Source organism: Urocitellus parryii, chromosome 13 (assembly GCF_045843805.1).
Source record: "Urocitellus parryii isolate mUroPar1 chromosome 13, mUroPar1.hap1, whole genome shotgun sequence".
NCBI lineage: Eukaryota > Metazoa > Chordata > Mammalia > Rodentia > Sciuridae > Urocitellus > Urocitellus parryii.
Genome location: NC_135543.1, coordinates 46,523,521 through 46,536,177, shown reverse-complemented (window position 1 = coordinate 46,536,177; position 12,657 = coordinate 46,523,521). Strand labels below are relative to the sequence as shown.

The 12,657-nt window shown below is 39.9% G+C and overlaps 1 protein-coding gene across 3 annotated transcripts in view; it reads left to right on the top strand.

Annotated features, from left to right (window-relative positions):
* The window catches only part of Lama3 (laminin subunit alpha 3), a 230,644-nt gene that overhangs the window by 53,489 nt on the left and 164,498 nt on the right, over positions 1 to 12,657 (top strand). For all 3 annotated transcript variants that reach the window (XM_026388028.2, XM_026388027.2, XM_026388026.2), the window contains exons 5-8: positions 621 to 791; positions 3,361 to 3,452; positions 9,150 to 9,265; positions 10,989 to 11,107. In XM_026388028.2, the coding sequence (XP_026243813.2) occupies positions 621 to 791; positions 3,361 to 3,452; positions 9,150 to 9,265; positions 10,989 to 11,107 (498 nt within the window). The remainder of the gene's footprint in view (positions 1 to 620; positions 792 to 3,360; positions 3,453 to 9,149; positions 9,266 to 10,988; positions 11,108 to 12,657) is intronic.

The window sequence follows — 12,657 nt, the reverse complement described above, 5'->3', positions numbered from 1 at the left end:
CAATGAAAATGAACTGAGTTACAAATTAACTTCCACTAAGAGTGTCATTCTTCCTCTTTGTTAAGTAGAGAGCTCTTACTTGAGCAGCTATATCCAATGTCTTCCACTTGGTGAGAAGTTTATGTTTTGAATGGTGAGACATAGACTGCACCAGCTCAAGATTTAAAACAAAAACTAGGCTTTATACAGATTTCTTTTTTTTTTTTTTTTGGTCAGTTTTTCTAACCTCATTTAGACATTTAGATTACTTCAACTTTTATCTCTTTGCTAGAGGTTGACAAAGTTATTACCTTATAATTGTAGACTTAACATTAAATCTTTAATAGTTCATAGTGTTACAGTCCCACAACTATGCAGATAGAACAAAAGGTTTGAAAATGCAGTGATAACATCTCTGGAGAGCCCAAGTGTCAAGGACATAGTGCCAGAAGTTGGAAGGAAGAAGAGGGAGGGAAGATGCAATTAGCAAAGTTGCTCTTAGACATAAACAAGATCCAAGACCACCTACACGTATCTCATGGGGCCAAACAACCAAATGCTTTGGAGTGTGTTGTTTTTAGTCACGTGCGTTAAACGTTGATGAAAGGACTCTCCTCTCCTTATCTGTGTGGTTATTTTAGGTGGTGGTGTCCTTGATAAATGGTCGTCCAGGTGCAAAAAATTTTACTTTCTCCCACACCCTTCGGGAGTTCACTAAGGCAACAAACATCCGCTTGCGCTTTCTTCGAACCAACACCCTGCTTGGACATCTCATCTCCAAAGCACAGCGGGATCCAACTGTCACTCGGAGGGTAGGTAGTGTCTCGTAGGTGGCTACTTGGCTGCTTTTGTTTTGTTACTTTTTGTTTGTTTGTTTATGAAATTAATTGCCTTAAACACTTTTAAGTAACCTTTACAGCCAGTAATCATGTGGGCATGGGAGACGTTCTTGCCTGAAATCTTAGATATCATTAGGAGTTTGGCTGTTTGAAGAAAAATAGTTATATTCAAAGAAGATGAAAGGTCAGTCTGGTGTTTGTCTGGGTGGGCTAACTACTATTATAATCAATACTCCCCAAATCCCAGAGGTGTGCCAAAGCACTGGTTTGTTTTTTTGCTCATATTATAGTCCAATATGGTGGCATTGGTCCTACACAGTTGTTCAGGGCACCAGCTCTTCTTATCTAGAGGCAGAGCTATCCTGTAGGACCTCAGGGTCCTCCCCTGGATCCCTTGCCTCAGGGCAGCCAATAAGGGAAGAAAGGACATAGATAAAAGTCACCTAGCTCAGTTCCTAATCAGAGTCCTTTCCACTGGCAAGATCTGGTCATATAGCTCCATCTAGGGATTATATTATATATATTATATATATAATCTAAGTGGAGTAGAGAAGAACATAGATATCTGTGAGTATTGGTACTCTGCCATGTTGGATGTCCACCCTGAACATCTCTTGTCCTCAGGAGTCAGAATGGTACAGGAGCCAGTAGAATCACTCTCCTCCCACTCTCTGGTCTCCCACAGGTGCCTCCTATTGGCCAAATCCAACAGGAAGCCAGAGAGCAAGAGATCCAATGATTGCAGCCCATAATATTCAACTCCAGGGCAAAAGTCACCTGGAAAGGTGAATGTGAGATGCCCCGCACATCTTCTAAAGTTTGACTTTTTATGTTGGTAGAATCAATGACTGGAAAAGGAAGAGAAGAAAAAAGAAAGTTTTGCTCCCATTTTGAGAATTTTCCAGAAAGGCCAGACATATTGGGTATAGGTGGCCTGGCCTACCTTTTGCATTTTCTGCTCTCTTTGCTTTTTGAACCCACTGTGCAGATGGGGACTGTGCAGATGAGGACTGTATTTATCTAAGGATGAATATTTACAAAGGATTTCTGGCTCCAGCTCACCAGTTTTTCCCCTCCATAAATTGTCTTTTACAAGGTTGCAAGATTTGCACTCTTATCTGTGTATATATTACTTTTTAATTCGGCAAACACAGGGTTTTCCCATTAAGTAATTTTTTTTATGGAGCATGCCAAGTATAGAATATTGACACACCCCTCACCCAGTGTAAGATGCTTCTGTAATGGAGAAACGCCATGCCAACTGTCCTATCACATGGTCCTGTGTGCTGCAGACTGAGTGCTTCCTCTCTTGCTGTTGCTGCCCTTAACACATGTGGGAAGAGAAACTTCTGTGGTGGTCAGCATAGCCTCTGGGGTTAGCTTGTCATGGAAAGCCCTGGTAACCCTGACTTTATCCAATATCAACCAGGGGGCTGTTAATGCCTTCACACGTAAGTCAGAGGTTACTAGTAAACTTTGACACCTGAACAGTTTTTAATTAGGGAACCAGAAGAGAACCCCTATATCAAATTAATAGGGATCCTTAAGACTACTACACTTAACAACAACAAAGATACAAAGATCCTCTTGTCCTTGTGAATTCAAAGACTTCCTCACTGACAGGTAATTTTCTCACTGGATGCAAGGTTCAACGAGAAAGATTGTTTCAAGTGCCACACATTCCTCCCCAGTCCTGCTGTCTCCTGCCAAGTCTGGGGAGGAAGGAGCTGGCAGTAGGGACCAACTATTGTTGCTGGTGACAAGGCCTCCAACATCCTGGAGAGGTGCCTTGGCAATGAGGTGGCATATTTGCTTGGCCTAGTTTAGGGACCGATGCTCTGCTGAAGCTGGCTCTGCCTGGTCTTTGTGGAGCTTGAATCCCTCACTTTGACCAATTTGACCCTGAACTACCAAGACTCCAGCAACTGCCAGCAACTGCTGGCCCCTGGCAGCCTCAGGGCTGTGTCTGATCAATCTTTGTAAATACTCTCTTCTCTCCTGAAGCCTGGAATGGTAGTTTGCACATAATAGGTGCAACAGTTTTGGATATAAAATTTGTTTTGGGGAGAGAAAATGTTCATTATACAAAATCCAGATTTATCAACAAACAAATAAACTTGGAACCACTTAATCTTTTCCAGTAGTCTATAGGGTATGGATTCTTTTCAAAGACAATTTTCTTCCATGCATTTAAAGCACTTGATTTGTTTTTAAATGGACACATTCAGAAGTTTTAAAACTAAGAATGAGAAATGCATTCATTTGGTAAGACAAGTTATATACCAATGTGGCTTCTTTTTTTATGTGCTGAGGTAGGCTAGGAGAAGTGTGCAAGAGTAGTGGTAGAGCACTTGCCTGGCATGTGTGAGGCACTGGGTTCCATTCTCAGCACTGCATATAAATAAATAAAATAAAGCTCCATCGGCAACTAAGAAATGTTTAAGAAAAAGAGAAGTTGAACCAACACAGATATGGGATAAGTTTGGTAAGAAAACTTCATGTTTCTGTATAGTGAAACTGACCCATTCCATTTTCTGTACAGTATTATTACAGCATAAAGGATATCAGCATCGGTGGGCGGTGTGTTTGCAATGGCCACGCTGAAGTGTGCAATGCAAATAATCCTGAAAAACGGTAAGTACACGGGGCAGACTGTTTTTTGCCATGAATGAGTCTAATTGTTCCAGTGGATGTTTGCATCCCATTGACTATTTCTAGATTCTGCCCGCAACAAGAATGTTTCAGGTTCAATAGCCCTCTACTTCCTTCCACAGACCACCACTGGGCCCATAGCAGATGTCACTAATCGATCACAGTGCTCTCTGGATAATATGGGATGCATCCACTAAATCCCCAAACCCAAGAAGATGTCCCAAGCAGCCATTAGTTTTCTGCCCCCTACCCCACTACAATTTGATTTTTTACATTCATTTGGTTTTTGGTTTCTGCCATGTTGGACATTTTCTACCTCAAGATGGAATAGGCACAGAAAGCAAGAGCACACACTGGGCCCAGCTTACTGTGAACATACTCTCCATTCAGAAAATCTTGTACGACTGCCATTAAACAGGTGATGATTTAGTCCAATGGATTTCAGACCCACTCAAATTCTGCCAAGGAGCTTAATGATGAAAATTTGGTTCTAAATTATTTTCTTTCTAAATATGTTTAAATAATCCTCCTTTCTAGTTCAAATTATATTAGAAAAAAATTAGTTAAAATAAATGTCTTCTTTTGCGGGGAGTGAGGGAAGGTACCAAAAGGACTCATACCAAAAGTAATCAATGAGGGCTGATACCAAGAGTAACCTGGAGCAATAATGAATTTTGAGTATTAATTTGAAATACATTGTTCAAATATCTTAAATACTTAAATTTTATGGCCACTGTTTGACCGTAGTGGTCACAGAAATCCAGTAATAATTGGAGTCCTCTAGAATGAGGGTTCTAGATACAACCTAAGGAGCTCTATTGTTATTTTCATGGAATTTATCTTAGAACTTTCTCTTCTTCCTCTTCAGAAACAATTACCACTTTCATTTCCTATCTTTGCCAAACTACTTTTTTTCTCTGAAGACAATTTTTGTTGTTTTTGCTCTTTTATGCTACTTATTTAATTTGACAGTGTAGTTGGATTCTAGTCAGCAGTCTGTTTTTAATATGCAATCGTTTCTCCAGCCTTACAAGGGAAGGTTCACTGTGAACCATTCTGAACAGAGGTGATCCTAAATGCAAACCACAGGATTTACGCTTCCTTTCATGACCTACCTGGTGCAGTTGGGCAAGCCATTAATAATTGATAAAGTTGAAAAGAGAAGTAAGACTTCATTGTCACCTTGGGGTTACACATTTTCAAATTCTTTCTTTTTTAAATGATGCATTGCAAAATATACCATTCTTAAACCATCTTTAGGTGTGCCATTCAGTAGTGTTGAGTACATTCCCAGTGTTGTACAACCAGTCTCTACGACTCTTTTCGTCTTGCAAAACTGAAACTTGGTGTCCATTTTCAGAACTACCCATCTACCCTTCTGCCAGCTGTACTTTTGGTACCTCAAAGAAGTAGTATCATCTAGCATTTGTCTTTTTGTAACTGGTTTAGTTCACTTCACATGTTTTCAAGTTCACCCATCTTGAGCATGTGTCAAAATGTCCTTCCCTTTTCTGGCTAAAATAATATCTATTTATGTGTATTGACCACATTTTGTTTATCCGTTCACTCATAAATGGACACCTAGGTTGCGTCTATCTTTTGGAGATTGGGACTAAGTCTGTGCCAATATACATGTGCCCTATTTTTGCTTTTAAAAAACTGAGGTATATTTTGCATACAATAGGATGCATTATTTTTTTGTCAGCTTTTTTTGCTGCTGTGACCAAATGACTTGACACCAACAATTTTAGAGGAGGTAAAGTTTATTGGGCATTCAGATTTTCAGAGGTCTCGGTCCATAGATGACTGACTCCATTGCTCTGGGCCTGAGATGAGGCAAGACATCATGGTGGAAAGGTGTGGAAGAGGGAAGCAGCTCAGGCCATGACAATCAGGAAGCAGAGAGAGACTCTGCTCACCAGGGACAAAATATATACTCCCAAAGGCATACCCCAGGGACCTAGCCACACTCTACTTGTCTACAGTTACCACCCAGTTAATCCTCATCAATGGACTAACTCACTGGTTAGGTTAAGACCGTCATAACCCAACCATTTTCCCTCTGACTGTCCTTGTAGTGCAAAAACTCATGGATGAGCTTTTTGGGGGTTACCTCTTATCTAAACCATAACATGCATAGATCTGAAATGTTAAATGGTCAGCAATTGTACCTATTTGTGTTACCACCCCAAAAGGAATACCTGTAAAGGCTGGCCACTAAGCTGGTTGCTGGGTATAGTAATAATTCTCTGTTTGTACAATTCCCTGTGAGAGATGGATTTTACTTTTAGCCAGATCCAGGCTTATGTATCTTTAGGCCTCGCTTGGTGTTCGGGCAGAGTTGCCCCACTACCAGCTTGTGTGGTGTGCTGCGTGGAGCCCTTCTTCCTGACCAGCTGCAGACCCTAATGTTGCTGTCCCTCCTTCAGGGATCAAGGGGTGCTATCTGAAAGGGCCCATCCACTCAACAACCAACAATTAATTAGCAAGGACCTGTTTGTTAATGACTAATCTATCTGCACCATGTAATCTCCTGGATAGGAGGGCTCCAGGACACTAGGAGCCAGAGCAGATAAGTTTTGAGTTAGGGAGAGAAAGGTTCATTTAGTATCTCTGGGACAAAATGGTGCCCTGGGACAAAATGGTGCCATGTGAGAAAGTACTAGAAGCCACCAGGGAGGGGCTGATCTTCCTGCTTAGAAGAGCTGCCAAACCACGTTGACCCTGCCAGACCTGGAGGACTTCAGGACCCAGTGGTTAATGGCTCAAGTACCTCCCTGTGCCTTGGGGAAAGCTCAGTTCACCATCTGTCCACTCTGCCTTTTGTTTCTTTGCCTCCTGATTTGCTGCTGCCCAAAGGTTGACCTTGAACCAATACTGATGGAAACCACACCCATGAATAGGAACATATCTTATGGTGTGTATAAGGAGGCTCAATGACTTAGTAGAGGGAACCAAGGCTGCATAATAGGTAAAGTTAGTTGCTAACCAGGCAGAAGGTGGCTTTAACCAAGGATGTAGACCATGCCGACGTCATGCATGGACAGGCGGAAGGATTACACATTCAATTCTGAGCATCCTAGCAGTCAATTAAACAAGGGAAACCTGCTCACATTCCTATTTCACTATGATCACAATATAAAAAGCAATTATTCACTTAGGACAAACACGTTTGTAGACATTAGAACTAGATAATCTTCCCCTGGAGGTTGAGTAGAGAGATCATCATGAAACAGACTCTCTAATCAATACCATCTTTTTTTTTTTTTTTTTAGTTGTAGACATACATAATACCTTTATTTTTATTTATTTATTTTTATGGGGTGCTGAGGATTGAACCCAGTGCCTCACACATGTAGTGGTAGGCAAATGCTCTACCACTGAGCCATAATCCCAGCCCCTAAACACCATCGTTTTAAAATTTTTTTTAATTTGTTTTAATTAGTTATACATGATAGTAGAATGTACTTTGATACATTATATATATAATGCAGTATAGTTTCTCATTCTTCTGGTTATACATGATGTAAAATCCCTTAGTTGTATAGTTATATATGTACATAGGGTAATAATGTCTGATATATTTTACTATTCTTCCTACCCCCATATTCCCTCCCCTTCCTTCACTCCCCTCTACCTAATCTAAATTAACTCTATTCTTCCCTAGCTCCAACACCATTGCAAATTAGCATCCACATATCAGAGAGAACATTCTCCAGCTCTATCCATTTACCAGCAAATGCCATAATTTGATTCTTCTTTAAGGCTGAGTAATATTCCATCACATATATATATATCACGTATTTTTTTATCCATTCATCTGTTGAAGGGCACCTGGATTGGTTCCATAGTTTAGCCATTGTGAATTGAGCTGCTATAAACATTGATGTGGCTGCATCATTGTAATATGCTGATTTTAAGTCCTTTGGGTATAAACCAAGGAATGGGATAGCTGGGTCAAATGATGGTTCCATTCCAGGTTTTATGAGGAATCTCCAAACCTCTTTCCATAACGGTTGCACCAATTTTCATTTCTATGAGCAATGTATGAATGTACCTTTTCCCCCACATCCTTGCCAACACTTATTGTTTTTGTATTCTTTTTTTGGCTCTAATTAGTTATACATGACAGCAGAATGCATTTTGATTCAGTGTACATAGATGGAACACAACTTTTCATTTCTTTGGTTGTACACTGGGTAGCATTGCACCCTATGTGCAGTCATACATGTACCTAGGGTAATGGTGTCCATCTCATTCCACCATCTTTTCTATCTTCATGCTCCCCTGCCTCTCCACTCCCCTTTCCCCAAAGTTCCTCCATTCTCCCCATGCCTCATTCCCATTATGGATCTTCATCCACTTATCAGAGAAAACATTTAGCCTTTGGTTTTGGGATTGGCTTACTTTGTTTAGCATGATGTTCTCCAACTCCATCCATATACTAGCAAATGCCATAATTTTATTCTCTTTTAATGCTGAGTAATATTCCATTGTGTATAAATACCACAGTTTCTTTATCCGTTCATCTACTGAAGGGCATCTAGATTGGTTCCAACACCTTTAATAACAATTTAAAGACAATTTTTCTAAATAATCTTCTGCCTGGGCTGAGAGAGTAGTTGGGGGGTGCCATATAATTCAGACAGGTTCACATGCTTTTCTTTTTTTTCTTTTTATATTTTCTGTGCTCAATTTCAATTTCCCTATGAGTATAGCTGGACCATATGTTCTTCAAGCAACTTTACTAAATATTTTTCAACCCAGCATATGCCAAGTGTTTCATTGGCAATGAGGTGAAATTTCCTCTCTGACAAGATCCCATTTGGACTCCAGCTGTTATATGCCACCAGTTAAATCTACATCTGTGGCTTTCAGGCAGAGAAAGAGGATGACACTTCTGCTCTTAGGAGACACACCATCCCACCTGTCCAAGTCCTTTTGGGCAGTCCCCACAGGCCTAATCAAGAGCCTTCTTAGGCAACTATTTTGAATCTTCTTTCAAGTGCAGATGAACGGGAGCTCAAAGCTTGGAGTTCTGATGCAAACCAAGGCTATGACCTTGGTTTGGATTGAAATTTAAGACAGATGTGAGATTTTTCAGATTTTTCTAGCATCATCTCTTCTGAGTGATCTCAGCTCATGGTCTTGAGATGAGAGGGGACAGCCTGTGAGAGCAAAGGCCTTCGAGGTCTTTTTAATAGGTGCTTCCTGGTCAGTAAATCTCTGTGCATGATCACAGGTTGAGGGTGAGAGACTCGAGTGGACTTCTCACAGGACTCCTTGGCATATTGGTGAAGATGTGATAATGCATCCCAGGAATCTCAGCACTTGCTTGTTCACTTGTTCATTTATTGTGCCATGATATGATAGAGAAGAAAGAGTTGAGGCTTCAGAGTCAAATTTTGGTTTGAAATCTGATTCTCCACGTATCGCTGCTTGACCTTTGGCAAGCATCTTAATACCTCTGAACCTTAGTTTTATTATCTATAAAATGTAGATAACAAGCAGGTTATGGGGGGACTTGAAATCATGTATGCAGAGTGCTTCGTCCTCCTAATTACTCAGAGAATGGCCCATGGATGACCCCACAGCTCTGTTCATGTTTTGCACACAGGAACCACTGACCTTAATCAAAACTTTGCAATAACTGAGATATGCTTTGACCCCCCTGCCCAGGTTCCGGTGTGAATGCCAGCACCACACCTGTGGGGAGACCTGCAGTCACTGCTGTGTGGGCTACAATCAGAGGCGCTGGCAGCCGGCACTGTGGGAGCAGAACAATGAGTGTGAAGGTGGGTGTTGGGGTGGGACTGGGGAGCCATATCCTGCACATGGTCTTCCTGTCCTACCAGAAAACTGATGCTGTGTTCTTTTTTTCCCCTGAGCTCCTGAAGAGGCTGGGATCATGTCCGTTTTAGGGACTCAGGTCTGTTACTGCTTAATAGTCATCTCTTATCCTTGGGATAAATTCCAAGATCCCCTGAAACCAGGGATAGCATTGAACCCTATATGTACCATGTTTATATATATATATATATATGCCTCTGATAAAGTTTAATTTATAAATTAGGTCCAGTAAGATATCAATGATAATAACTAGTAATAAAATAAAAGTTATAACTTACTGAATTAAAATCACTAGCATCGCTACTATTGTGCTTTGGGGATATTATTAAGTAAAATAAGTTACTAGAACACAAGCATTGTGATGCCAAGACAGTTGATCTGATAACCAAGACAGCTTCTATGTGACTAATGGGCTGGTAGCATATACAGTGTGGATACTCTGTACAAGGGAATAATTCATGTCCCAGGCAGGATGGAGCCCGACAGCATGATATTACTATTACTTAAGTATTCTATTACTTAGAATGGCATGCCATTTAAAACTTATGAATTGTTAATTTCTGGAATTTTCCATTTAATGTTTTCATACCAAGTTTGACTGCAAGTAATCCAGACTGTGGAAAATGCAACTATAGATAATAGGTCACTCTATAATGAAAATCTCACAGACTGAAGGGAAAACTATCCTACTCTGAATTAAGGTAGAAATACGAGGAGACAAATTACAATAATAATAATCATTAATATGAATTATTATTCTTTCATATATGCCAAGACTGATCTGGCACCACTGAGAAAATGAAAATAAGAAAGTGTTCAGCCTATATAAACAGGGGAACTTTTTAAATTTCTAATTCCATCTTCTTCCCTAATATGTGTGTCTGGGAACTTGATAAAAACATTCAAATAATTAGAAAATTTGATCTGCGTGGAATGTAATGAAGATATATTCTAAATCTTGGCAATGATGAAAATCCTAAATGGAATTCTAACTACATTTTCTAATTATAGAAGTTTTATATATACTTCTTGTAGATATTTTGAAATTATTTAAAAGAAGAAGGAGGAGGAGGAGAAAAATCACCAAGAGTCGGGGGCAGTGGTGCACCTCTGTAATCCCAGTGGCTCAGAGACTGAGGCGGGAGGATCACAAGTTCAAAGCCAGCCTTAGCAATTTACTGATCTAATTACTTCCCAGGAATCCCAACTTTGACATATAAGACTTGGGAGACATTCCAGATCCAAACCATAGCAAGATCCAAGTTAGCAAGACCCTGTCTCGAAATAAAAAAGGTCTGGGATATGGCTCAGTGGTTAAGTGCCCTGGGTTCAATGCCTGGTACAAAAAAAAAATCAGTAACAGTACTAATCTCTGTGGATGAAGCTTAATTGGCATTTTGGTGCATCTTAATTTGTTTCAAGTACATATCTTAATTTTTAAAAGAGAAACCTCTCGTTTAATATCAAATGGAAGCAGCTATAAATTTCATAGTAGTCTATTACTGGTCTGTGTGTAAAAATCCCCCAAATTCTCCACTGTTTCCCTAGTGTTCCAGAATAGACTTTATTATACTCCAATGAGCACTGTTACTATGTGGGAATTTCTTAGACATCATATAGACGTCGTATAGTAATGATGGAATACTGACCTAGTGGGCTGTTTTTCAGCCTGCAACTGTCACGGCCATGCCATCGACTGTTACTATGACCCAGATGTTGAGCAGCAGCAAGCAAGCTTGAATACCCAAGGCATCTATGCAGGTGGCGGGGTCTGCATCGACTGCCAGGTAAGGCACTCTCTAAATCAAAGTGGGTGTGTCATGGTTGCAAACCAGCATTTGATAAGTTCTGATCCCCAAAAGATGTCAAGAAAGTGATTTGCAGTCAAAAGTATTTCCTAAGATTCTTTCTCCACTTTTGACCACAAAAGACCTTATTAGGTGGATATAACTTAGAGGTTGCACAGAAAATGCATGTTTACCCAAAGGTGTGTTTACCCAATATTGATTGGGTTTTGTATTTCAATTTAGTATGGACCATGGATCTAAAGAAAAGCAAAATCTAAAAAACTTCAAAGAAAAATAGAAGAAAAAAGTAGAAGAGAATATCTTTGTGATTCAGAGGATGAACAGACTTTTCTTAGGTCATAGAAAGCAATAACCATAAAAAATGAACAACTTGGATTTCATTAAAATTAAAACCTTTGCTCACAAAAGACACAATTAAGAAAATGAATAGGCAAGCTGCAGAGAGGGAGAATATATTCACAAAACATACTCTGACAAATGGTTTGTATATAAAGAACTCTTACACCTTAGTTATAAAAAAACAAATAACCTCCAAAATATGTAAAAGATTTAAACAACCTTTTCACTCAAGTAGGCATATGCATAGCCAATTAGAGGGCTGAAAATCATTAGTCATCAGAGAGATGCAAATCAAAATTACAATGGCTTACTACTGCATATGCACCTTGGTGGCAATTTTTTGGGGGGATGGGTTTACCGGGGATTGAACTCAGGAGCACTCAGCCACTGAGCCACATCCCCAGCCTGTTTTGTATTTTATTAGAGACAAGGTCTCACTGGAGTTGCTGAGTGCCTCACTGTTATTGAGGCTGGCTTTGAACTCTTGATCCTCCTGCCTCAGTCTCCAGAGCTGCTGGGATTACAGGTGTGCACTACTGTGCCTGGCTAGGATGGCAATTCTTAACAAGGCTAATAACACTAATTTTTGGTGAAATGTGCCTATCATGCAGTGCTGATATGAATGAAAAAACGGTACAACTCTTTTGGGGAAGGTTCTACCAATTAAAGACTGAACACACACCTCTCCCCTGACAAATTCTGCTCCTAAGCATTTATCTATAAGAAATAAAAATGTTTGTTTACACATAGTTGATAACTGCTTCATGCAACTACCCCCCTCCTTCCCCCACTGGAAATAGCCTACCTGTTCATCAACAGTAGAATGGATGAACAAATTCTAGCATATTCGTGCAATGGGACACTAAGGATTCATAGAGAAGAACAAACTTCTGATGCATGCAACCACACGTGAGAATCTTAGAAACACTGAGTGAAGGTCAACTTACTAAAAAGAGTACATATAGTGTGAGTATCCTTCAAATGAAAATTTTAAACACAAATTAATCAAGAGTGAAAAAGTGAGATTTATATTTGAGGAGAGGGTGATGGAGATTGACCGAGAAGGGACTTGGGGAACTTTATGGGATGATTGTTCTATGCCTAGATAAGGAACAGAATTTCACATTTGTGTGCCTTCTAATTTGATGGATGAACATGAAGATCTTTGTGCTTATTATATATGTTTCACA